The 27,997-nt window shown below is 39.6% G+C and overlaps 1 protein-coding gene across 2 annotated transcripts; it reads right to left on the bottom strand.

Moving 5' to 3' along the window:
- Positions 1 to 362: 362 nt before the first annotated feature.
- tpp2 (tripeptidyl peptidase 2) lies at positions 363 to 27,991 on the bottom strand. 2 transcript variants are annotated; one of them, XM_017701874.2, is made up of 29 exons: positions 27,760 to 27,991; positions 26,098 to 26,226; positions 25,775 to 25,870; positions 24,235 to 24,339; positions 22,398 to 22,522; positions 20,999 to 21,162; positions 20,313 to 20,467; positions 20,132 to 20,208; positions 18,653 to 18,780; positions 17,861 to 18,109; positions 17,027 to 17,142; positions 16,010 to 16,181; positions 14,552 to 14,709; positions 14,000 to 14,076; positions 13,815 to 13,921; positions 13,538 to 13,692; positions 13,179 to 13,295; positions 12,124 to 12,224; positions 11,694 to 11,790; positions 10,817 to 10,954; positions 10,178 to 10,422; positions 9,056 to 9,134; positions 8,166 to 8,204; positions 7,034 to 7,185; positions 6,825 to 6,921; positions 6,616 to 6,746; positions 5,270 to 5,477; positions 4,692 to 4,811; positions 363 to 2,928 (listed from the first exon to the last, which is right to left on the bottom strand). In XM_017701874.2, the coding sequence occupies exons 1-29, from the start codon at positions 27,922 to 27,924 to the stop codon at positions 2,839 to 2,841; spliced, it is 3,792 nt and encodes a 1,263-aa protein (XP_017557363.1). In that variant the 5' UTR covers positions 27,925 to 27,991; the 3' UTR covers positions 363 to 2,838. The 2 variants fall into 2 exon arrangements, with proteins under 2 accessions (XP_017557363.1, XP_017557364.1); XM_017701875.2 differs by lacking the exon at positions 8,166 to 8,204.
- Between the last annotated feature and the right edge of the window lie 6 nt (positions 27,992 to 27,997).

A 27,997-nucleotide genomic window follows, 5' to 3' on the forward strand; every position in this document is an offset into this window, starting at 1 on the left:
CACCACTGTGAACGATTCTGTCTCTAGAATGATGCATCTAGCATCAAACCATGTCGAATGACTGCATCTTAATGATGGACATTTTTGCCTTTCGCAAAGTTGTTACCATGTTGTTTTTTGGACAGCGATGATATGAAGTATCCATAAAAGACAAAACATTCTCAAAATTAAACTGCAAGATCTGATTTCACATATCTTTCAAAACTCAATTCATTAAGCCACTGAGATTTGTAAAGTTTTTTTTTTAAACAAAATGTTATGTAAATTATATTTTAAAACACAAAAAAAACCCAGTTACAATCATCCAATAAATCAGTACCTTCTCATTCTTTCATACATACTTGACCTCACCATTAAGGCACTTTTGGTTTTAAATAGTTTTATTCAGAATTTTCTCCATCATAAATCACATAATTCCCAACATTAACCATGATAACAAAATAACTTGTCATGACTTTCCATACATCTCTTGAGGAATAATGGTTATAAAATAACACTAGCACATATCATAGGCTTCAAATTAAAATTATATTTTTAAAATATTGGCATTACCTACTTTTTGCTTTAAACTTTATAAATACAGGACATCCATAAATAGATCCTAATGTCTTTGACACAGCAAGCGAGTGATATGAGACCCCTGACTGTGCTCAGAGGCGGACGGTATTCGCAGATTGTGACATTTTTAAGGCCATTATCGAGGAAACTGTTGTTGGCAAAGTTCTGCCAGCGTAACCCTGAATGTCATTCCAAAGCAAAAGATTAAAAATAAAAGGTGTACACAGACCAAGAGGGACACAAGAAGAAAGAATGCGTTTAGCACATAAGCCAAAGCAAGAATCATCTCAGGAAAATAATAAATTCGTAAGATTCTTAGCGAGGTATAAGATCATGTTGAAACTCTGACCATTGTTGGCTAAAACAAACTTATCAAACACAGTATCAAGGAAAGACTCCTTTTTTAGTGCCGACTCTCTCAAATTCATTCATTTCTTAGCCTCAACTGCGAATCTGACACTTTTCTTTATGGTCATATAAAAGACTGAGGATATATTGCTGGCTTGTGAGCTTAAAACCGTCATTTCCATTGAAACACCACTTTCGTGGGGACGACAATTTGTAAACTTACATACCTTTAAAGAAACAATTCAGCTTAAAGCCCCAATGAGCAATTAACAAACAGCTGCCTTAAAATTCTGCCTTGAGTGTACCAGTACATTTTGGATGCTGTGAAGCTGGATTGGTGGCTTAACAAGATCATTTTGGGCTCAAATTAAGGAAGCGCTGAGGTAAACATGGGATAGTAAACACTAACAAGTTTGTATTACAGTTAAAAAAAAAATAAAAAGTCCCCGCAGAGTTGTACAGAGATCATCACTAGTCCTACACTGCTTTCCTTTTCATTTTGGATCTCCATTCAGAATGCTGCCCTGGAAAACCAACTCTAGGAGATACTAGCACTTCTCCTACAGAGAGATCAAGACCAAGCTAATGCTGCATAAGTACAGATCAGCTGACCTGAGGGGATCTTTATGAAGTTTGATTTGTTGGTTAGAAAGATAGCCGGTTTAAGGTCTAAACTTAACCCCGATGGCAACGTAGTGCAGTTCAATCCAGCATTTCCTTAAACTCAGTTTAAAGACATCCTGTTAACCCTCCAATCCAGCTTTCTAGAACTCAAATGAAGAATCAGAGGTTACTATGGGTTGGAAAGGCAGGTATCTTGTCAGCATGTATGCATTCTAAACTTACAGCGGTGATGGTTCAGACTTTTTAGAAGACTTTTTTATTTTTTTTGCAATACCCTAAACCAGCCCGTCATTTGTACAAATTCCTGATTGGGGCTCCAAGGAAACAAAAGCAAGAGGACTGGTGTGCCACGCAAACGTTATAGGCATATAGAACCAAAAAATAAAATAAAATAAATCTATATTAACCTAAATTAACAGTTTGCACAGAGACACGCTCACTCAGACACTAACAAACACTCCCACACACAACAAACCTCACAAAGACATCTATACTTGGTAATTTCACACTCATTAAAAAGGCATGACATGGACTCTGTTCGATAGTATAAAAGCCCAGTCCAATATACTCGATATACATGACTGAAAGCTGAGCTTTCAAGCCAGAACCAATCTTTTAAGCTTTATAAAAACATGCATACATTGTACATATATTGTATATGAAGAAAAATTGGGTTTACATATTGCCTTGTGCAATGATACCTGTTTCTACATTTCAACACATCAGTTCAGACATTCTACTCTTGCTGTATAATTGACAGAAAGCAACGCAATTGGCACTCCAAACCACAAAAAGGGCTCCGAGGAGCAGTTCTGGAACCGTGCCAAACACTCTCTGTTCGATGGATGAGGTGGGGGAAAAAAGGTCCAATGAGCAGAAGCTCTGTCCCCAAAATATGTCGACATTGGTGATAACGGAGAACACAAAGAAAGGAAATGGCGTCGTCACCTCTTCCACATAAGTGTAACCAAACGAGTGAGGAATCTGAAACTGGGGAGGTGGGGAGTTGTAGAGTTGTGGGGTAGCTGTATTGGACTAAAATGTGAAGCTTTGTGTTCCTTTTAGAACTTGCTGTGAAGGACTGTCCTCGACAGGGTGCAGATGTACAGTGTCACACGAAGTGACACGGCACCAAGGAAGGCATAGTGGGATCCAGTCAGGATCATGTGAAGAGAGGTGGTCACTTCCAAACAAGGCAGCTTTGAAACACGGTACTGCATTCACAGGCGTGCATCCTGTTAGGTGTGTCAGAGTGCACTGGGGTCATGTGGGAAAATGAGGTGTTGGGGGATCCGTGTACTTTTCCTTTTAAAAGGGGGTGAAGTCTGAGGGGTACATGATGGGAAGCCAGTTTTCAGTGTAGGAGGCGCAGTGCATCCAACCAAGAGACTTCATCAACTGCAACATAAAAATGTATGTGTCAAGAAACTTGAAGTTTTAACTCAACTCCTAATATAGTTAGGATATATAGGTTAGTTAGAATATAGATTCTATATATATGTGCAAAATGACAAATCACAAAACAATTATTTGAGAAGGGCCAGTACAATTAAAACAGAAAATAAAAGTTGGTCTGAACATTTCACAGGCATTAAATACTCACTGATGCTTCCAAAATAGCACTGCAGCTAACAAATAATTTCATTTTCAAATATTGTAATAAGAAAAAAAGATGTTTCACTTAAAACAAATTTTAAAAATTTGTATCGCTATTCATTATTTGTAATTACTCCAATGTCTCCAATTCCACCCGCTAGTTAAGACTCCCCAATTCACACGATACTACCAACACTACGAGGCTGAAGGCAAACACAGGCTTCCTCCGAGACCTGTGAAAACAACCACTGCGCTTCTTTTCGAACTGACGCTCACGTAACGTCATTGGAGGAAAGCGCCAAGTGCCAGTTCTGTTACGTACAGCTGTGTTGACTAGCAACACGTTGAGTAATGGGGGAGAAGGGGGGGCCATCCCATCCACCCAGAGAGAGAGCAAGGCCAATTGTGCTCTCTTGGACTTCTGTAGCATCACCAGAGATCGAAGTTGCAATCTCCTGATGATACGACCAACAATTAGACGGTCTACTATTTATTCTTAATTACATTAGTGTTTGCTGGAAATCTGCTCAGCGCTGACCAGGCTGGCTAGCAATCCAAAACAGCAGGAACTGTACCTGATGATCGAAACTGACATTACTGCCTCAAATATGAGCGCTAATACAGACTTAACAGCCCTTTGTACCTTTTAATTTAAAATATATTTATTATCAAATATTTGTTTTTAAAAGGGAATTCCACAAAAACCATCTGCATAATTAAATCTATAAGATGCAACCAATGATATTCAGAGTGGTTTGATGTGAAATACTTCCATTTTGGAGAAACTTGCACAGAGTTGTTCACAGTGGAGGTGATGGGAAGCAGATGAAGAGTTTAATGTCTTTAAAAGCTACATCACAGAAAGTTAACATGAAATGGTTATGAATTTGCAGCCTGATGTCGGACACTGTTTTACGATAGTTTTAAGGCAGACTTTTGGAATAAAATCTATAAATTTTATTAATATTTTTATATAGTCCATTCAGTGCAGAGGTACACGCAGGACAAAATATTGTCCAAAGACAACTCTAAAGACACAGAGGACACATGTAGGTCTCCTGTGGTTTTGGATGATGAGAAAAAAAAGGCTATATTTACGCTGTACACATCTCAACATCTAGTTCCCATCACAACCACTGTAAAGACATCAGAGCTGTTAAGCTTCTTTACAATGAACCATTTCTCATCTCTGAATGACTGTTTACATCTCAATCATTGAATTGTGCAGAAACTGTTGAAAAATCAATGGACTTCCCCTTTCAATGGCCATGTGGAAAGGCGCGTAATCTTGCGTTTGGAGGCGAGGTGATGTAAAAGTGTGGCATGAAGTAAAGTAACAGGGTTCAGTGCTATAACAAAAATTATGCCATCTATTATGCCATCTAACTCAAAAAAACAAAACAAAAAAAAAACAAAAACCAAAACAAAACTTGTCGTCTGAAAATCAAACAAAAAAAAAAATAATACCAACGTAACAAATTACTTGAATTATTCAGGGCAGCTCTATAAAATAATAACAATAACAGTAATAATATATTTAAAGATTGAGAAGATAAATGTCCTACCTGGATACAGTTCTTCCAGTTTTCTTTACTTGGTTTGTCTTCTACTATTTTTGATGTGTATTTCAAGGCTCTTCCATACATTTTATTTGCCAAGGCATGTTTGTAGGAAAATGTCAAAACCTGTAGATAGAAAATGGCAATAAATATAAATACACTGGTGTGCAGCTTTAAGAATACTAAAAAAGACAATAGCATGACATAAGATCCCTTTTCATAAGTTTTAGCAATAAATATTCAAATAATATGATTGTTATTTTTTAGCCATAAATCTATGACAGATTTTACTCGATGTTCCTGATGTAACAGACTATAATAGGATGGAAGCCAAATGTACAGTAAATGTAGTCTATAGTAAAAGTCCTCCGTTTCCATTTAGGAATAAAGATTACTAAATAAAAAATGCTGACAGCACTGGGTTAGTCCTATTCAAGCTTTTAAAGGTACAGTTATACTTATTAACCATACAAGTCACAGGAAACAAAAAACCCTATAAAGGGCTGTATGATTATTAGACAGAACACTGAGTACTGACAAAAGGCAAATATCCTCTATAATCCTACAGAAAATGTTCCCTTTACCTTGGAGTCAGTGAGCTCAGCCCACTTCTGCACCTCCCAGAAAGTGTCATTCAGGGCCTTAGTGACACCCAGAGGGTCTTCATCGGAGCTGCCCACCTCATTCGCACTGGCGCCCTCTTGAGCTGGAGACTGCATAAGTTGGTCAGCCAGAGCGCTGCCCTTCCTGCACAGAGCGTCTAGCAACGACGACTTCTGTTTCTCCATATCGCTGCAAAAGCACAAGAGGATGGAACCGAGTTAGGCTGCATGGCCGGGAGTCTATAACCTCACAGGTTTCTGATAAGCTTTAGTGAGCTGTACATTTTTTAAAATTGTGTCTGATAAGCAGCGCGCTAGAACATTCTAAAATATTGTCAGCCAACACAAAGTGAAAACTGACCCTTTAAAATGAACTTTTTCTACATTGTTCTTGAGAATTTTTGTACTACCATATTACAGACTCCCAAAAATAACCAATGAGACGGCAAAACACAGAACACATGCTCAGATAACATGAACATATAGACACACAGTGCACAAAGCACTGAGTACTAGTCTGTACTACCACATTCTAAAAGATTCTGTCTGTAAAGCTCCAGTAAACAAAGCAAGAACATTTAACTTAAACCTTCATCGCCAGATTTAATAGTCCACGCGTAGTCCAAGAGTATGTTAAAAAATTGATTAGTGCTTGGACATTATGGTTAGCGTTAATATTGCAGAGGAATTCCCTCTGAAAGGCTAATGGAAATTAGCATTAAACTAATGGCAGAAATTTGATGTGACCAAAAAAAAAAAAAAAAAAAAAAAAAAAAAAACACTTAAAAGCAAATTAAGGCCGTTTCTGGATTAAACTGCTATATTTAGGGAGGCTATGGAAAGCTAGCATGTTCATGATTTCATGACTATATTTTATAGATATTAAAAAATTTGTTTTTGCACGAAAATTGTGAAACAGAAGTTAACTGTGCCTGAAGCATCCCTAAACGGTTTAAATATCCATCCATGAACTATTTGTTATCATCGGCTAGATGACAGAACAGTGTTAATCTGAAGCCCTGCTGAGCAAACAGCCAAGGTCCATGAGGTGCTTCACATCTAAAAAGCTGAGAATGAGTTTGAAAAAACTGAGAAATGGAGCTCAGGGGATAACTGCAGTGGATCCCAAAGTGGATCTTAAGGCAGACATCTTGCCCATAGCTTGTATAAAATGTTGTGAAGGGTAGTGTTACTGGTAGTGGGGTAGAGTTACTGACCGGTAAAGTACTTGTTTACTGTGGGGAAAGCTGTATTTTATCGGGTGGTTGTGACACTGTAAGATTATGCCTTACATGCCAGGTTTTTGCGTTTTAAGACCAATTTTATACCTCTTGATGGAGGCCGCATCTGGACGTGGGTCTGTTTTCATGGTGAGGTAGACCGCCAGAGCAGTCTGGTCGATCTGAGAGATTACAGTGTCTGCTGCTGCCACAATATCTCCTAATCGCTTCAGCCGCTCCTGCATGAAGGACATAACCAGGTTAGGCAACTGAATGTCATGTAGGTGCGTATCTAAGAAAGAGAGAGATAATTATACCTTCTCTGAATCAAGCTGATGCAGTCGCTGCACATGGAGAGGGAGATAATTAGAGAAGGTCTCCTTCAGTTCGTCATACAAAGCACCATTGTCCAATCTGAGGGTGAAACATGGAAAGCGTGGAATCAACAAAGGAAGAAAAAAAAGTATATATATACATATATATATATATATATAAAAAAAAGGAGCAAAATAATTTTGGGACTGACTTCGTCATCCACTGGATCTTCAAGTCTCTGAGGGCTTCGGAGAATTCTTCCTTCATGTCCTTTTCCTTCTCTCCATCCTTCTCCTTCTCTTTTCCTCCATTCTTCGTTTTGTTGGGGGCAGAGATCAAGTGGTAAACAATTGGCACAACATCCTAAATGGGGGCACATAACACATTCAACTTAATGGGCCACCTTCTCATTGTAGCTACATTACCCATGAGCTACAGCAGCCTCAGATCCACCACGACTCCCTGGTCACAAATGAACAAAAAATCTGAATGATTTGAACAACCACTGACCTTGTTAATCAAATAATTCACAAAGGGTTTGACAATTACAGTACTGTGCAGAAGTCAGAGAGCACCTTTCAGTTATTTAATTGTTCGTCAAAATGTACAGTACGGTTATTACGTACAAGACAATAAATTTGCAGTGCAAAAAAAAAAAAGAAGCATGTTTAAGAGAAAATTCCACAGAACCCCAACAACTCAATATAATAATTTATGGATTTTTAAAGACCTGAAGCAAAAGTGGAGGTTGATTCTTTCGTCTCTCTCAAAGATGAAAGCTTTAAGGACTGTTTATCTGTTGGAGACTGTGTTGGTGGTCTACCAGGTCTTGCACGGTTGTTATGAGTTCTAGTTTATCATTTAACCATTTTTTGAACTCAACTTGTGAAAACTCCTGTTTTTTTCCCCCTCGTATTTTTCTTCGACTCTCCCCATATGCAAGTGGATTACCTTATACCTAATCTCCTCCGAAACACCGGCTGAAATGTAAACTTAAATAACTGACTAGAAATTAAATAAATGAAGGGTGGTCTCCGATTTTGCACCATACTCTCAGTGTAATATCAGACTAATAGAATACATATCTGAGTGAGGAGTTAACAGCAAGAAGATGAAGAGCTGACGTGACAAATATGGTCAAGATGTGATGTCTGGGTGTGACCTTTGAGCATTACAGTCACATACAGAGCAGAAATGTTTTCACAAAAATACCAGTGTGTTCATACAGCAGCGTATCACCTCACCTGCCATTGAAACAAATGTGATCTTTACACTCCTGTAAAATGTTGAATCATTCTGTACCTTTGAGTATTGTATTTATAGGACTCTAGCCCATCCAGTACCTTTTTAAATTTTCCTTGTCGTTTGGCTGAGGCTTGGCCCTGGTGGTCAGAATAACACACAATGAGGGAGAGAAGAGAAGAGAAAACAGGCACACACTTGGATACTCTCTCTCTTTTCCCTTTGCCTATCCTTCAAGGATCTTTGTGGCAAGCACTGATTTCATCCTTGTACTGCCTGGTTTAAAAGACTTTATATTGCTATATCTACTGGGGCCTATAACAGAGTGGTCTCTTTTTGGATAAAGCAATTTATCCAAAAATAAATGTATTCTCAGCTACATCTAATCTGGCATCACTGAATTAATAACAATTTGCATTGTCTTTACTGTTAAATGATGCCTTTCACCCTAAAATCATTCGCTGACTGTAGCGCCTCTTTAAAACTACCAGCAATGAAGCAACAGCAAGAAAAAAAAAGGAAAAAAAAAAAAGACAGAACTGACAGAGTGGACAGTGTCTCCGAACAGAAACCTAGAAAACCTGTTAAATTTGGCAAGTGTGAATAGCACTGAATAGATACAGAATTTCTAGATCAGAACATAGCCTTTAACGTCGAGATGCGTTTTTGAAAAGTCGACTTTCTAAATGGATGCTACCTCTTTGTATGTGGCTTTGTCAGATCTGTAAATTGCATGTCAACATTCGGACAGAGAGGGGAAAAAAAAAAAAAGAATAAACAAGCAGAGGCAGAATCTACGATGCATTTACCCCAGTCAGAAACACCAGAGTTATGTGAACGTCCACTCTCACATGACAAAGTGAGTGCCAAGCAACATGCAAAACAAGGACCGTGCCAAAGCTCCCGATTGGTCCACATATGTGATGGGTGGAGCTCAGTGGCTGTAAAGCCACTTGAGAAAAGGAGGTTAACGTCAAACAGAGTCACTCACTGCTTTTTTCCCATATTCACTCTTGGGCACGACCAGGGAGCCCGTCATGTAGCAGCCAGGACCTGTACCTTTAGGGATCCTGAAAGAAAAGAGAGGAAGTCATGGAAGAACCGTCATCATTAGATTTAAAAAGAAAATTCTCCCAGAAAAGGAGGACCTCAACTGAGGATTTTCTTGCTCAACCAAAAGGCGCAATTTTCAGTTACATTCCCTTTTTGTGTTACGTTCTGCTCTCTAGATTAGGGTTGCCAGGCTGGGTAGGTTCAGCATTTTTATGCAACTTGCTATGAAATAGTTATTTAACAGTGATTATTTAATAAAACTTAACACATTTTATTAAAAAGATAAGTTAGACTACAATTTATGGAACAGTGCAGAAAATAATAATAATAATAATAATTAATCCTACATTAAAAATAATAATCCTAATCGGTTATTAAAATGAAATGCAATTTCTTATTACCAGAATATTCAAGATAACATTCAATACAATTTTCAAAAATGAAAATATTCAATATGCAGCGCTACATCTGGTATATATCTCTGGTGCAACAAGATGATACTTACACAGGGTCGTTACTAGTTACCCAGTTCAGAATTCCACTTAAAGAAACACCTAAAGTTTTAAAGAGTTATTCTGGTCTAAAACCTGTAGTTTAATGTGTTATGCGTTGTGATATGCAGTATTTTGTAGGGTAGCGCTGAATCCTTTGAGGGGAAAGGGATAGAGTTCATGATTTTATATAATCTCCATGCTTTTGTTCCTCAAGGTTCTCTCACTACATTACCCAGCATGCATTATGAAAATACATCTTACAGCCACTGAGAATCCCTGTAGTGTCAACCAATCCCAACTGCTACCCTTGGCAGTGAGCTATAGGCTAACAAATACTACCTATGCTAGCATGAGCTAACTCGCCTTAGTAGTCAAACTAAATTGTAAAGAAAACAGTGATTCTGTCTTTATTCAGTGCAGAATGGACACATTTTTACCCTTTTAGCTAAATAAGTGAAATAAACAAACTGAGGCAAGGTGTCTGGATAGCCAGGTAGCCACCTTGCTAACTGTAGCTTTTAGCTAGCTGCCCCAATCTAACGAGGAATTTCAGTGAGATGACTCACTTGTCGTCCGGCAGGGAGGTGATGTAAAATGGTTGCAAGGTTCCCGGGACAAGCGTGAGGGAGTTAGCCTTTTTCTTAGACAGCATGGCAGACCGATGCGTCTCATAGATGTCCAGGCTGAGCGTGTTGGAGAGTCGATGGGACACAACAAAGGGCAGGTCCTTCAGCCGCTCCAGTTCACTCTGTTGCTCGTGACGAACCTGCAGGCGGATGGTGTAATCCCCTTTCTCCAGCTTCAGAGAGTACTAGCGGGGGAAGAAGATAGGCAAGTGTTTGTATTATGAGCAGGGCGAGTAAAGACAAAACAAAATATACTAGCTGGGATTTTTCACGTTTATTTTTCGCAAAAACAAACATTTCAATTTCATATATTTTGCCACTAGTACCTCATGTACGTTCGGTTGACACCAAGTGGTCGAAGGAGGAGATATTTTTAATTTGACTTTGATAAAAACTGTGTGCAAAGTCTTGTTCTACATTTTTGCCATGTTTTGTCAGTGAATATTATCCAAAATGCCAAGTCAAACCTGAAGGTACCGAGTCAAATGTAAATGTAATTAACTACCCCAAACCCTACATTGACCATGTTTTATTCACATTAATTACAAAATTAATACAAATAAAACTACAAAGATATACCTGGTGAGGATATGCATCTCCAGAGCCCATGAGTCTCTTGTTCTGGTCAAAGAGGAGCCAGAGCTGACTGTCAAACTCCGACTCATATAATAGCTCACACAGCAGAGGACAGCTAGGGGTCACTTCTCCACTTTTAGGCTATAAAATGAAGAGCAACAATATTCTTGTATTGTTAACACATACAAGGTGTACAAATATACACATTTCCTTTGCAAATAAAGCATGAAACAATACAAATACACACCGAGTTGCCAGTTTATTATATATACACACCGACCTTATGTTTCCACTCACTTGCCATTTTAACAGACTTAGCACAAATCTTATGTGAAGTATACATCCTCTACAGGGAACAAATCTATTTTGTTTAAGAAAACTATTGTGCGTTATATTTTCAACAATGTGTTAAACAAACAAGAATTAAATTGTGCAGAAGTGTTTTCTGTAGAGGATGTTTAACTTATATTCACTTAGAATATCAACAAAACATGTCATTTGATAAGGCTGCACAAACCTTCTGATACAAATGCAGGTGCAGTTCTAAAGGTTCATTGTTTGTTAGGTTTGTATTGCCAGGTTGTGCTGTTAGTAATTAATAAAAATTACTGATAAAACCCAACTGGAGCACATCCACCCTTGCCCAATTTATCTGCGCCCCCTTCCACTATCCATCAGTGGGATTACAGGAGCGGCAATGACAACAGGTAGCGGTCTCTGCCTTTTGCACAGTACTGGGTATGGTAGGCATTTCTGATAAGAGGGCCAATATGTGTAGGTACAAGGTAGGTATGTCTAGTAAACTCAGTAAACTGGCAACTCTGCATTTATGATTTTATATTTTTTATACAGATTTTGTGTAGGAGAATTGTCTTCATACCTGATGAAAGTTATATGTGAGGACAATTTCATAAAGCTGGCGGTTATTGGGCAAGACGTCTCTGAGGCCGAGCGCTTTCATTTTTGAACTTACTGGCCTGTTGGGGGGGGGGGGGGGGGGGGGACAAAAAAAAACACTGAGAACATGCCAATAAATATTTTATGAGGATAAAGTAAGTAGTTGAGTCTCCCCGTTCACAAGTGCTCCCAAGAGTGTCTTTTCTCTGTCCTACTGAGACATTCATTTTTAAAAGCGTGTGAAAGTAAGCATGTTTAACAGCATCGGAGACTTTTTAAAGGGCCTGCTTTCACCCGTCTGTACCTATTAAACAAGTCCTCCAGTCAATTAGAAAGTATTTTTAGCCAGGGTCACTTCTTAAAGACAGTGAGTCTTGTTCAAACAAACTCTTTCTGAGCATGGTTAAAATTACCTGAGAGGCTGTACCCAGTTCTTTAGGGTGATGGTGGGGGAGACGTCCTCATATCTTACAGGAGATGATACTTCAAAACTTGAAATTCCTTCAGAAGCATGCTGGAGGGGACAACAATTGGAGAACGTTAGTCTCGGAAACACAAGTTATTTAAATATTACGCAAAACATACAGATCTTCTTTGGAGGACTTTAAAAGTTACATAGAAGATAATTAGTAGTGATGGACATGTTCACCATTTCTGCTATACAAACACCCTCACAAGTTTGGAATCTCTGTTCAATGTTTGAATAAAACATTAAACAAAAACAATACATTCAACAACTGAAAAATTATTTAGCAATATTAAATATCCAAATCATGTAACAACTTCTTACAGATGTTATTGCATTTACTAAACAAATATAAACAAAATCATCCTTTTCTAGATGTGGCCACTGTCATGAATGTTGACTCTACAATAACTGACAGAGCTGTACAGCATCAGTAGCAAAACTCTATCAAAAGTGGCACTTAAAACTCAATATTTATAAAGTGGTAATTACACTACATTATTAATTGATAAACTTCTTGAAATATATCAGCAAACATAGAAATACCTTTTAGAGTTTCAATCTATACTGTATCACAGATTTAGAATCCTCTGCACATAACGCCTCTAACATTTGTTAATGTGCGCTGTACATATGACTATGGGTTCTCTGTGTTTTAGGCATATGTGATTTAACACAAGTCACAAAACTCAATTTGGCATCATTTTTAAAATAATTTCATGCACAGCACCATTGAGATGTGGCCATTTCATTGAACATCAGATTCAATATCAGCTATTTCCACATTCTCTGCAGTTCTGTCACATTCTCGGTTATAAATTTTAATTACAATAAGATACTCCAGATAATAATCCAATAATCCAGTCTGGTCATGTCTAATGTGAATATCTGATTAAGAGGAGTTCAGACAAATGTATATTTGAACAACCACTCCAATTCCTAATACTCAGTATTCTGTGAAAACCAGGTGACATAGCTACAGTTTTGAGTGTTGATACTTACAATATGAAGAGGACAGGGAGACGTTTGCAGCCCATGGAAAGAAACTGTGTAGTCTATAGTGACGTCACCAAGACTGGCCCACCAACGAGCAATGCATACTTCTACTGTCCGACCAGGCTAAGGAGGATACAGACACACATTTATAAGCACTACAGTTAGTTTCCTGATATGCTAAATCTGCAATGAGAAACTGACAAACACTAAGAAGTTGTGAAGATGTCTGCTTCTCTTTCGAATCTTCCCGCTCCACCTTAAATGGGGCTGAGTTTAGGTTCTGGTGCCTCAAGCAGAATTTAAGGTGGAACGGGAAAATTGAAAAAAAATTGAGACATAAGACCAAACTAGAAATGTTTTTATACCAGCACAGGGAAAGCCTCTGTCAGTGAGCCCTTCTCCAACAGAGAGGAGAACTTGTAAAACTCATTCGCTCGGTAAGCCCTCTGCTTCACGAGGTGCACAGCATGGAGGACAAACTTAGAGGACACATCACTGGAGTGAGATGTTAATGTGATCTCTGAGGAAGAAAGGGGGAAGGGGAGAGAAGCAGAGAGATAGAGTAATTGACAGAACCAATGATGGAAAAGTCATCTCCATCTACCCAATGCCAGATTCTGTGTAAGACATCTCTCTCCCTACCTGCCCAGGAGGCCCCTTGAGGGACGGCGATAAAGTGGCGCCGGATCTGGCCTGGTCTAAAGTGCACCTCTGTATAGGAGATCTCCTGATTCCGGCTCTCCGTAACTCTACACAGGAAACAGACACCAGTTACAAAAAACAACAACAAGACAAGACAAGGCAGAGGATCATTTTAAGGTACTTACTTTGTAGGGATTATAACCGTTATGGGCACTCTGAAGAGAGGACCAGCATTGGGAGCTGAAGTATCATATGCACACACCTAATAAGCCAAAAAGACACACATTATTGGTTTCTTTTAAAGCAGCTACATTACACTTCTTTTCTGGGGGGTTTTGTATGTAAATGCTAATAACACAGAAAAGCAATTTATTTAGAACCGGCTAAGTCCCTACCTTGAGTCTACTTAACTCAAATCATTTAAATTTAATTGAATTTTTATATTATAGAGTTATAAGAGCTGTAATTCGTTCTGTAAAGAAATCCTATAACACTGTTGTAGTTATAATGTGACTATGTTCTAAACATAATCCACATAAGGTGTTGCCATGTCATAAAGAAAAGAGTCCAAATCCTGGCAACACCATAAATAAGTAACTAACTCTGCAGATTATTGGCAGCTGATAAAAACACAAGTCATCAATATCAGCTGATATTATCGATCACCTGGTATACTGGTCAGGCATAAATCTTTGCACTGATGTTGATAACGGATGTCAAAGTTCAGAAAACATTACCTCAGTGTAATGCAGTCCCTCTCGCAGCCCCTGCGGGTCGATGCGGACGTTAACATGCCGACACTGGTTCATGAGCTCCAGGTGCGAAGGGCATTGCACCCAGGATGTGCCGCAGGTGAGCGCCAGGTGCAGCTGCAGTGAAATCCGCAGGGAGTTTTCTTCAGAGGCAGACAGAAAATCAATCACACAGGTGCAGAAAGTAAACAATGAAGTGAACAATGAGAAGACAGGCAGGAGTAACAAAGAACATAGTTTAACTGGTTAACATTTAACGTTTCACAGCTGGTTACATCTTCCATAATATAAATAATGAATACACGTCAGACTTAAGCCATCAAAAAAAAAAAAAAAAAAAACTTGCCTAGTCAAACGAAATCACACTTGATTCAACCGAATTGGTCGTTCAACCATTATTCAAGAGAATTAGAATCTGTTTTTAAGGAATTTTCAGTCTGCCCTAGGATATATAAACCTGTTTCTGTTATCATAAATATTGATAACAAGAGTGGTGCAGAATACAGTAAAGAGAATGCTCCAAAAGAAAAAGCTCATTCCCATCAGGTATATATATCAAGTAGTGATGAGGAAATCACAGATTTCTGCACAGCAATTATGGCTAAGCAGAGATTATTTTTAATAATTTTTTAAATTCACAAAGTTTCTGACAAATATAAATGGTATCTTTATAACTGATGCAAGCATGTTAGTACTGTTTTCAGCCATGCCACATACTTTCACCAATATTGTAAAAAGATAATAAATAGAGCTGGTTATCAACGTCTGTCCTCAATACTTTCATGGTACAGACAGAATAACTTCAGCAAACTGCCTCGTTAAAAAACAGTATTGAAGTCAGTAGTCCTTTGGCTGTTAGGACAGGAGCTTGTGAGCTAGATCCACCTTCAGTGTGAGGTTTGAGTAAAAGGTGTCAAAAAAAGTATAAGAATCATGAATCAGTATGTGGACCATGAATCTTTTGGTCATTTGACTTTCATTTCAAAACCAGTATTGAAAAACAAGGACAATGGGTCGATTCTTGTATCTGGTTCTGATAAATTTAGTCACTTTAAAGCATGTGGCAGGATGCAGTGTTTGTGTGTTTGTGTGGTGAAACACTGCAGACTTCTGTACACTGCCTCATTTAAAAACACCCGATTCAGCTCATCAGCTAATCAGGCCTTCATAGTCTTAATTTCAGAGTGCAGGATGCTTTATATTCATACCAACATCAATACAAATATATTTTCAATAGCTTCTTTTTAATTTTGACCTATACCAAAAAAGTGTGAACTGCAAGAAGTGGGTATATTTACTGACCATAACAGACATAGATGTTAATTACTTCCTTACAGAAAGTAATTTAGAGCAGCAATGAGCAATCTATGTTTAATGACTTAATTCAGTCTGTAAGGCACTTTAATTTCATGGGAAAATGCACAAAAAGGTAGCAAGTCTGACCAGTGTTTTCGGGAAAGACCGGCTCAATGCCCACTCCATGATCGGACGGAGTGGACACTTGAATGGGGTCCCTGAGGTAGATGCCTCTGTGATTCCCAACAGTAACTGTGAAGCCTAGGTTACTGGTAGGGGAAGAGGCATGCTGCATGAGGTAGTCAAACGCCTTATCCACCTACAGAGGAAAGAAAACAGTCAGAGCTTGTGTACACATTAGGGGTTGCACAACTGTTTATTTGTACTAGAAATCATTGGTCTATTTACAGTTTTATAGAAGTCTGGGCAAAGTATTGTATTGGTAGTGAGGGTTTATAGAGGGTGGGGCAGTTTGAGGTACGAGATTGCAAAAGTTTCAGCCTCAGGTTCTCTGTCCACTGAAGTACTCAGCCTGTAAAGTGCACTCTAATGTAAAGTGCACTCTAAAATCATTGCACACATTGAGCTAAAAGATCTGCACGTCAGTCAAATTATTGTTCATGAAACCTACCTGGTCTGGCTGTGTTTCAGCAAAGTTTGCAGTTTAACCGGTTTAATCTCATGTTGTATTTCCCTGATAATAAAACACTTTGGGCTCAGAGTTTAGTAGAAAAGCTGATTTCTGTTCTTTCCTCCTGCCGTTTTCACCATTGCAGCATTTTAGGCACTGTTCTAAACCACCACCCACAGTGCAAACTAGTAAATGTACAACCCCAATTCCAATGAAGTTGGGACGTTGTGTAAAACATAAATAAAAACAGAATACGATGACTTGCAAATCCTTTTCAGCCCATATTCAATTGAATACACTACAAAGACAAGATATTTAATGTTCAACGGGATAAACTTTGTTTTTTGCAAATATTCTCTCATTTTGATTTTATTCAATTGAATATAGAATGAAAAGGATTTGCAAATCATCGTATTCTGTTTTTATTTATATTTTACACAACGTCCCAACTTCATTGGAATTTGGGTTGTATCAGTTGACTCCTCTATGCAACTGCTAGCTTACATAAACACACATACTGAGTTGTAAAGTACCTGAATTATGCCATGGCCCTGCGCAAACACTTCAATGTCGTCCACTTTTAGGGTCGTGTTTTCCAAAGCACGTCTCACAGCCGCAACTGTGGGCCGAACCCCGTTCTGCTTCAGACCTGATAAATGTGCATGAAGAGGCATAAGACCACCCACAAACGATGTTAACAAATTTTTAGCAAACTGTAACTGACATGGTTAGTAAGAAATGAGTTGTACCAATAACAACCAGTTTGAGGATTAAGAACATGGTTGTCCAAAAGTTTGTAGAGACCTGCTCTTTTAATATTTCTTCTGAAATCAAGAGCATTAATAGAGAATCTGTTCCTCCTTTGCTGCAGTAACAGCCTCTACACTTCTGGGAAGGCTTTACGTTGGATGTTGGAACATTAGTGTGAGGATTTGACTACATTCAACCACAAGAGCATTAGTGACGTCAGGTACTGAGGTTGGATAATTAGTTCTGGGTTACAAACACTCCAACTGCTTTCAGAATTACTGGATGGAGCTCCATCACTTCAAAGAACGCAGGGCAGTAACAGCTTCCTGTAGTGACCTATTAGTTTATAGTTTACATTTTCTTGGCAGAAGGAGAATGTACATGTCCACAGGTGACAAACACACCTACAAGCTTGTGGTGGCATTAGTGAGTTGCTGCCTGCTAATATGAATGCATGGTTAGGCTCACATGCAGTTTTCCAGAGCATCACATTCTATTGGCAATGCTTTTTTTATTGAGTGTACAAACAATGAAATAATAAAAAAAAAAATAATAATAATGTAATTGACTCATTAGAAGGTGCGTGTATGTGGGGGGTCCCAGTCCCATCTTTCTACCTGAGAGTATAAGAGCGATGCCGCCACAAGCGTTGGGAGAAGACATGGATGTGCCGTTCATTAACTGAGTGCCGCGAAGCGTCCAGTTAGGCACAGATGCGATGGCACCACCAGGAGCACTGATGCTGACCCCGAGAGCCCCATCTGTGCTGGGACCTCTGGAGGACCAGGTGTACTGATTCGGGGGCAGCTTCTCTCTCAGAGAATACTCGGCTACCATCATGTCAGGGGTGACATACGCTCCAACACCTGAACACATCAAGAGAAGGCAAAAGAAGAGTTCAAGGAATAGCCTGGTGAAAAAAAAAGTCAGGTAGAACTGTTTTTCAGTAGGTGACACACTTCTGTCCATTTTTATTGATAGCAGTATGTCATATATAATACGGTTTGTGGCAAATGTGATGGCAACTGATGGGGAATAAGCTCTCATTACTCTTGCAAAGAGTACAATGCTACAATGTAAAGCCAAAGAAGCAAACTTAAAACTATATACTTATAACTGAAGAAAATATAAATGAAAAAAAATATATATTTCTTTCTTTCTTTCTTTCTTTCTTTCTTTCTTTACATATATATATATAAATATAACAAATGTTCCAGTTGTCTGGTTCCTATCCCCACCACCACTTCTATAGAACAGAGTAGTTCACCTCAAACCTCTCTGAGGAAGTTTGTTTACAAAAGACTGAATTCATTTTGTCTGAAGCTCCTAGAAGCCTACAGACACTAGAACTGCGCTGTGGTATTTAAATATTTCATTGACTGTCCTACCGATTGACAAAGATAACTGACCTACGACGCTGCTTGTGGTTCCTCCAGGGCAGCCCACAGTGGAGAGGCACGGCCCGTTGTTTCCAGCACTCGACACAAAAAGGACGTTGTGTTTCTGCACTACCTCACTGATCACTTCACAGATCCTCCTGCGAAACGCACACATACACACGACATAATGACTCCTTACATTAAGACCTAGTTCCTACATTAAAGACAAGGGTCAAAGCTCATACGGCCATTCTGTAAATTTACTGGCATGATTGTTAAGACTGATAAAACATTCATTTTAAGAAGTCATGGGATGTTTCAGCCCCACGGTACAACGTAGTCATGTTCCAGTACATCTTCAGTATGGTTAGCGTTGATAATAGACAACAGGTAAACAGTATGCATGTATGGCTGTAATGATAAGTGGACAGATTTGATGATTAGTTAACACCAATTATGGACAAATATTGATGTGTTGCTTTATTGTAGATGCTCTAAAACAGGCATGTCAAACTGGGGCCAAAAAGCAGTGGATATTAATGTCTTTTAATGCTCTCAATTCAGTTCATGAAGGCTTTTCTAATTAGCTGAATCAGGTGTGAAGTCTGCACCATTTTGGCCTGCAGGGACTGGATCCTGACACATGCTCTACAATGATGAATTGTATTACTGCCAATGCCTTTTCAAAGATTGCAACAGACTACATAAAGGACCAGGGGTGAGATGGCTTCTAGTGCTTCACTGCAGCATAAACAGGAAAAACCTTATTGCATACAGTAATGTGCAAAAGGCTCAGACCGCAATTAAGTACATGTTATTCAGTGTACAGCATCAAGAAAGCAGCAGAAAACATTTAACAGAAAATTAAACAAATGCCTCAACAACAAAAGTGTTTACTGTGTCTACCCTATGCCTTCATAACAGCTTCCATTCTTTTAAAGAGTCTTGCTTTCAGTTTTTCAAGAAATATGCAGGGATATTTTTCTATCTTTGACGTTTTAGTGTATCTTCTGCTTCTCAGGATTCGAATAATCCCAAACACATTTTATGTGGTTGAGGTCAGGACTCTGGAGTGGTCAGTGCATTGTTCAGAGAAGACCAGCAGCGTTTTTCGTTTGACTTGCCATACTTTTTGTCTATTTTGAGTACTTCCGTCAGTAACGGCTCCTTGGAGCTTTTCAGATCTGTTTATCTGAAGGTGACAGTTTTGGTGGTCTAGTATGTCCTGCACAGTGGTTAGGAGTTTTCTCTCTATCTTTTAATCAAAGAATTAAAAAAAAATAATAATAATAAAATAAAATAAATTCGATGGCTTTTAATTAATGGCTATTTTGACATGATTTAAAAAAACAGAGGCCTCTATGTTTTTGCAGTGTTGTATTGAATGTTCAATGGCAATGGCGCAAACAGTAAAGTAGAACAGTCAGATTAGTCAATAAAACAACGAATAGCTTTACTGAAATAATTGTTGCAGCCCTAGTAAGCAACAGCAGTTCCTCTGTGGCTCACCCTGAATTTGGCCAATGAGTTGCCTCCCCATAACTGTAGTTCACAAGGTCACACTTGTAGTTGATGACCTCAATCATCTGAAAAGAGTAAGATGTGAATGTGTTGCATCTTGCATGAAAAAGTAAAATCATTTCACATTCCATTTCTATTTAACAACACCCCCAGGCCCAAGAGGTCCTACCGCTCTTATGAGGCCTGTGCCTGTCTCCATAGTGCTCAGGCGAGTGTCTCCTATCTTCAGGGCCAGGATCTGAGCACCAGGAGCCACGCCGTTCCTTTCTGGCTCCTCTGGGAAGTGGCCCGCCGCAATGCTGGCAACATGAGTTCCATGAGCACCTACAAGACACAGCATCCACCAGTGAAACAACAGACTTGCTTCTGGTCACATCCACTTTCAGTAATTTTAAAGAAGGTAATGTATATAATGTACATAAAGAAGATAAGATAACTGGTGTTACTTTCGTAATACTGCAAAGCTTTCCCATAGTTCTTCTTGTGGCCTTGCTTGGATCGGGAAATGACAGACCAGGATAACTGCTTTTTTTTTTAGCTACTTTTTCCTTCAGATGGCTATTTACCACTCTTGTACCATGTAAGCCTTTTTCCCCCAATGCCTTCTTACAAAGATTTAATGTGAAATGCTTCAGAAGATGTCAGGCACCATTTTGCACTATAAAAGCTCCATCTTCTTTCAAGAAGTGACTCTGACCAACATTTTCGATACGCCGATTTACTGCCAAGGATCTAATCAATGCTACGAATGACACAGATTAGTTGTTGCAGCCCTTTGGCAATCATGCCACACGAACTGACAACTGTTCCACATTTATCAGGTCCTACATCCCTGATTGCGATTGATCTTCTCACCTCCACTTGTAACGATGCAGAGAGTATTCCCCTCATCATAGATGTTGATGGAGTAATTGAGCATCTCAGCGTCTCCCAGAGTGGCATACTCCTGTCTCTCTCTGTAGGAGCTCAGCACAGTACAGGATGCCAGGTCTCCGCTCTCTGACGTATCCACCACTGCCCTGCAGGACAAAAACAAATTTGCCCAGATGCCTTCAGACTGCTGTTTCATACATTCATGCATTGACAATGTTGCACATAACGCTACATCGTTTTACAGCATTTTCTTTTTTTAATGCATCCCCGAAACATCCCTCCGCCCACTCAAACTGCATTTACATCGTTATGAAGGATGTGCAGACTTGTTGATGTGGTTTAAGACAGTACAACTTACTGTGACAACAACATTGTGTAGCTGAAAGCAGCAGGATATAAACACATCTCAAGCTTGCAAATTCAAGATCAATATGAATTCATATAAAAAAGCAGAAATCATGAACGCTGCATTTCGTCAAGTTTAGTTATTCGACAGGGTAAGCTATCTTAAGTTCATGATTTCAATTTTCCACGTCCACTCCAGCTCGTTTAACTTGGCAGACGGAGTGAGGAGCTGGAACGAGAGGGATAAAACATTTGGTACTGCCTTTTGAAATGACTGACATTATACATTTGTCATCCTGGGAATGAGCTCAGTGCTATGACTGATTGACCTCTTCTTTGTTCAGTGTCACCAGCCTTTTGTGACGTTTAGACTGACAAATCAATAAAACGGCTTTTTATGTATTCGTAGAAAAGATCTGAACGACTATTGACTGTGTTTTAGCAACATTAGATCCCGGGCTAAACTAAAAAATTTGGACCCCGAATCGATCAACTACATCTGGGGTAAAGAGACCACTGTACACAACTGTTTAGTTTTTGCTTGCTGCAACATTCCACCTCAGTTTTAAAAGATCTAGAGTTTGTCTTTTGTAATTATTAATAAACTTTTTAATTAACATTTACTTTACAACATTATGCAAATACAACTATGTAATTAAATAATTGTACAGTTACTTAAGCAAAGAACAACATTTAGATTTGTTCCATGTTCTGTATCAACAGATTTGTGTCCACTTGGTGTTTGTTTCAATATCAAGAAACATCACTAACATCGCAAAGGAGTAAAAGCTTTTCCTTTTGCACCATCAGTAGAATTACTCTCCAAAATAAATGAGCAATGTGTGAGACAAGGAATTTGAAGACTTAACGGCTATTTTAACCCCTTAAAGACGGAAAATTCTTGGGATTATAATTAAAATTTTTGTTGCCTCTAACCACTAATTAACATTAATATGCAAAAAGCAGATATCAACCATTTTTTCCTAATATTCTGGTTGATTATGATTCTATAATCTTGAATAGGTGGGCCCCAGACCTCCAAGTGATGCCATCATGCCACGCTATGCAGTCATAGACTGGACCCGGGTCACTGTACTTCTTCTCCAGAGAGCTCAGCAGCTCCGTGTGGCACTGCAGCTCCTCCTTCTGCAGCTTCTCGGTCTGGCATGCAAAATGGGCCAAATCAAACAACCACAAAATTTATGCAACAACTGTAGAAGTGATTACAGCTAACATTTCTATTACAGTTCTGTTCAGTCCAATAACAAAAACCATGTGACCGCCTGGAAAGACTTGGATCACTGCTGTTGTGTCATACGGTCAGTGACTTGCCTGATATCTCTCGGTCTCTCCTTTTATTTGTCCCACTAAGAAACAAGCAAGCCATGTTGAACAAACTGTTTAAAAGTTCATGTTTGCATCGCTATGCTGTCAAATTATTTGTAGTGTGAAAATGTTAATGCAGGCAGGGAACAGATTTACAGTAATTGCGTTTTTTTTTTTTATTATTCATAAAAACGTCAGCCTGCCATAAAGCAAACCCCTGTAGGCCTCTAGTTACTAAGAATAATTCTAATACTGAACAGTTCTTTGGTGGTCTGGCCATCTTCTTTTCAGGAATACAACTGGCCAACATCAACATTATTATTTAAAAAGAACCACTTACAAAACCGTTTTCCCCCCCATTTAATGAAAGAACATACAATAACCATAACCATATGGGACCTGGCTCCTAAAGCAAATTTAACTAATTCAGGTCTCCTGACTATACAACATTTGCTTGCTTTACAACAGTGGTGAACACTTAACTCAGGTATATACGAAAGTATGACTATCCAGATTGTCAAAATAAGTTAACACACTAACATATTAGAAATGAAATAAAATATAAAGTATAAAATGTGTCATCACTTTTGCACAGTCTACATTTTATGATTTCTCCAAATAGCAAATAAACCATAACTATGGATTAAAACGTACAGAAGTGTTTTCCATATAGACGATGTGTTATCATGTGGGTTAAGACCAGGGGTGCCCAAACTTTAACACACTACTATATACTTTCAAGTGCAGTACAGGTCCAAGGGACTTTTTTCCCCCAATTTTCTTTATAAGGCAATTTTTAGGATGTAAACAAACTCATTCAGAGTGGTCTGATGTGAAATACTGCATTGTAAAGAAACAGAGTAAACATTGTTCACAGTGGTGGTGATAGGAACCAGGCATCTGAAATGCCTCCAGAAGCTACATCACAGAAAGTGATTGTTTTAAGAAAGATTTGAGAGCTTTTGGGCTGCAATGTGTTACTTAAAAGACATTCATGGTGGAGAGATAAATGCAGGGAAGCTGCAGTTTCTCTACAGTGAACCAATTTTCACATCAAACCACTGAATGACTGTTTACATCGCAATGACTGAAATATGCATACATTACACATACATATAACATATATATATATATATATATAAAAAAGCTTCAAGCTAGTATTATTACCTGCGCATGCGCTCATGATATTTAAGACAAAGAGCAATGCTTTTCAGTTTCCTCTAATGAAAAGCTGTATTTCTCATGCGACTGACACCATAAAAGTGAGCCACAAAGGGGTCCACTTCTGTCAGAAAGCTCTCCCTGACTGGTCAGAAGGTCAGCGCCAATTCGTCCACAAAAAAAAGAAAAAAAGAAAAGAATCCTGAACCCGAATTTACCCTGAGCAAGTTAGGTGTGCGTCATAAGTTGCCGTGGCAATGCAGCATGTATAAAATAATCCACCACTGTTAGACAGATTAGGTTACATGGAACTAAGCCTAAAGAAATCTCTCTGCACTGACTGCGCTGGCAATGTCAGTAAAGCCTTCTCTGCTGACCACGCTGACCTGTGAGGGGCTGGGGTGGGCCAGGTCGAACTCCTCCGCTCTGCGGGTGGCCTCCGCTAATGCAGCTCTGTGTGCAGGATCCCACATCTTCTCCTTCCGCTCTTTCTAGATTACACACACATAAAAAAATGTTAAACAGATTCACCCACTTTCCTGCCAGACAATTCAGAGGCATATTTGTTCAACAGAACAGAAAATAACAGACTGAAGTGCTACTTGAGCTGGATTCTGCCTGTTCTAGACGACAGGCCTACACTTTTTAACAAATCCCAACTGATGTTGAAACGACAGATCCCACACATAACGGCAGCCCCCACATCAGGGTTATTATAGTTTTTCAGTTTTGTTGCAGTTAGTTTTAAGATGCATGAGTAATAGTTTTATAAATGGTTTTTATTTTGTTTCAGCTTTAGTTTTTAGCATTAGGGTAGATTAAAATGAACAACGGTAGAATGAACTTGGGACGGCTCCAGCTTTCCTCACAGACAGCTAAACACAGAAGGGATCCACTTCTAAATGCTCATTTACTCGTTTAAAACAGCATGGACTCTAGTTTTACTTTGTTCCGCAGTGGACGATCATATCATTGTGATTTGGTGTTTATGTTTTTGAACACAGATTTTTTTTACACAGGTGTTTAATAATAATTCATCAACTATAATAATCCTGCCCCACACAACAGGATTTAGGCGAAGCAGAACACTGCACACCTTCAGATCTCGCTACCAAACAATGTCAATTATTTAACCCTAATGTTAAGCTGAGCTCTCCATTCAGTTTGGGTCTTACTGATTAGCAGCCTCACACAGAACATAACCAACTAACTTACCGAATAATTCGTTATAAATATTGAACATTCGATATTTTTTTTATTCAGAGTCGGCTACAATTGGTCTGTGAGTAGATTGGAGGAGTAAAATCAGATTATAAGCACATCAAACTGCCGGACAATCTGAAAAGACAATCATTTAAGACCTGCCTGCAATCGGTACAACTTTTGTTGGAGGGGTGAATCTGCCTTAAGAACAGCCCAATTTTCAGGTAGTGTTGGCCAGGAATGAGTTTCACCAGATGAAGTTCTGTAATATATCGGTAATTTCCCCAAATTACTACAAACGGCCTGGATTGAAAGGTTAGAGCCTGGATGTTTACATCACTGGTACACAACAAGACCCATTTACGAACAACACAGATTTCTGCTTTTACATCACAGGTTTTGTTTCTACATTAACTTGGTCATTACAAAAAGAGCTGCTATTATAGTGGGAGATCTGAAATGATCCATCAGGCAGGTCAAAGCTTTTGGAGATTCAACCTGGATTAAAATAGTCAGAAATAAATTAATTCCCCATGTAAAACTAATTCAGCTTGAAAAGGGCTTAAGCCTTACAGTAGCTAACTAAATGACCTTTCATTGAGCAACAGCTTTAAATAAACCTTTTTCTAAACCCTCTTTGGCTCTGAACAGTTTGAACAACATTAATTAACATTATGTGAGACAGACAATCAACTCTGAAAGAAGGCTGTATATTTAACTTACCTGTATTCTCTCTTTGAGAGCCTTGGGGAAAAACTCATAACCATTCTTAACCCCGATGTGATATTTCCCGGATGGATTCACCCAGGCAGGAGGGATCTGCAAAAACACAGAGCGTCTGAAAGCTAAGCTACCTAACCAAGAGCTTGGGAGAATGAAACCAAAGCCTACATGTTAGGCCCAGCGCAAACATGATGTGCGCAACAAGATACTACAGTGACTGAGTTACTGCGGTGCTGCAACACGAGAAGCTGAGGAAGTTTTGAGGAAATCTGTCATATGGATGTGTGTAGTTGAGGATAAAGCGCTGACGGCCAGGCTCCAACCTTGAGTGTGCGTCCAGAGAGTCCAGCCGCTGTTCCATCCTTGGGCTCCACCACCGTAGACATGTTGACATCTCCGCTGCCAGTTGTATCAATGATGTCCACAATCTTCGGCTTCCCCTCTGTTGTGGTCTAGTTGAGACACAATTAATACAAACACAATTACTTCAGCTCTTACGCAACATACACAGACATCTTAGTTAAACTAGGAGGCCAGAAAAACTAAGCGAGCAGACCGATGACCACAGTTTCAGCTTTTATATGCAGGGCATTCCAGCACGACAGGCATTTAACAGTATATATTGTGTTACGTGGCGCTGTTTTGTATCCCTCATCGGTTTTAAGCCATTCATGACTTTTTTTTAATCCTTGCATTTTCACCCATTATTATCCCCACTACAATACCCAGCATGCACACAGACAAGATATTGAGTTTCCCAGGTGTAGTTTCATCCACCAGGCTTCCTTCTTTCTACCTTCAATATACATCATTCAACGGGGGGTTTCCGAGTCTTTAAATGGAAAACCTCACTATTGCAACTATTATAGCACCACTGCACGAAGTGAGTCAGCATATTCACAACAGATGGTAGCAATGGTTATATTTTTCATTCTGGCCGGGTCGCCCCTTTAAATATAACCGTGTTATTCAGCTTTGGTAAGATCTCCTGGTGTTAGTCGCTGCCTCATCTTTTCAAGGGCCAAGGTCTTGAATGTCCATGGCTGTATCAGTGTCTTCAAAACGACATTTCCTATGATTTTGGGAAAGCCTGACTATTCGAGGGAATGAGAAAAGCGTGACTAGAAGTCTTGACAGTTGGGGTGAAATCTGGCAACAGGTGCTTGATCCTCTTTCAGCTGTGTGCGCCAAAGCTGGTAAAGGTCCAGCCTGACAAACACAGAGTGTTTGTGGGGCCTCGCAGTGAGCGGTAATGTCTCACCAAGTCACTTTAGCGCTGTATTTGTGTTTGGCGTGAAGAAAGGAATCAGTGCGGCTCTGTTTCGGGCGAAACGGGCTAAATATTCATTCACAAAAAGGAGAAAGCAGACCGCTGTGGTGGTCAGGAAACAAGCTAGCTAACCTGGCGTCCCTGAGGCTGCATTGCTTTGACAAGACTGAAGTTAAAGCTTCCTAGTCGATTTTTTCCCGTTCCACCTTAAATGGTGCATCAGTTACGGAACGGAGCCTGAGGCGATAGAATGAACCTGCCGCACCACTTAAGGTGGAACGGGAAAATTCGAACAAGAGGCTGACCGGCTTTGTCTTGCTTTGTGTCAGTAAATGTCCAACATGCCTTGGTAACGACAACTAGAATAAAAACGCCCTCTTCAGCAACTAGACAAAGCCTGGCAACTGAGCACAAGCTGAGGCTCAATAGCACCGAGATCCCGATCTTCGGTTAACGTTAGTAGCGCTGTAGCTAAGCAGCTAGCCGACTAGCTCGCATCACTTGGCTGTTGGTGATGACACAGCTTATGGTGTCATGGTGTTAAAACCTCGGACTGCATGCTGTGTGAGGAGAACGAGCGGGGCTGAGCGAAGACGGCTCCTCGTCCCTGAAACATAACCGCCGGTGTGTGTGTGCTGTATGATCGCTGTGTTAACGCAGAGCTGGAATCAGTCATGCGGCCTGCTTCACTCAGCAGCAGCGCTTTCAGTTTAACCTGCATGCCGGGCGCCCCCGGGTCCACTCCCGTGTCCAGGACGGCGATGAGCACGCCCCGGCCATCGTAGTCTGGAAAGCGGGTCAGGAAAGAAGCGGCACCGGTCTCTTTCTTCGGAAGCAGCCCGTGTAAAGGGAACGACTCGTCAGCGGAATTAGTAGCCATGACCCGACCGGGGGGTGAGGGAGGAAAACAATAAGCAGCAGCGGCGGCAGCAGCGCGGGGTGGAGCTGCGGAA

This window comes from Pygocentrus nattereri, chromosome 12 (genome assembly GCF_015220715.1).
Source record: "Pygocentrus nattereri isolate fPygNat1 chromosome 12, fPygNat1.pri, whole genome shotgun sequence".
Lineage (NCBI taxonomy): Eukaryota > Metazoa > Chordata > Actinopteri > Characiformes > Serrasalmidae > Pygocentrus > Pygocentrus nattereri.

What these genes read in the sequence shown, in the direction of transcription:
- tpp2 (XM_017701874.2), bottom strand. Translation starts at nt 27,924, where the DNA reads ATGGCTACTAATTCCGCTGACGAGTCGTTCCCTTTACACGGGCTGCTT. An exon ending in AGGGCCATGGCATAATTCAG is followed by an intron (nt 16,182 to 17,026) that starts GTACTTTACAAC and finishes TTTCCTCTGTAG; the next exon opens with GTGGATAAGGCGTTTGACTA. An exon ending in AAGATCCAGTGGATGACGAA is followed by an intron (nt 6,922 to 7,033) that starts GTCAGTCCCAAA and finishes TTTCACCCTCAG; the next exon opens with ATTGGACAATGGTGCTTTGT.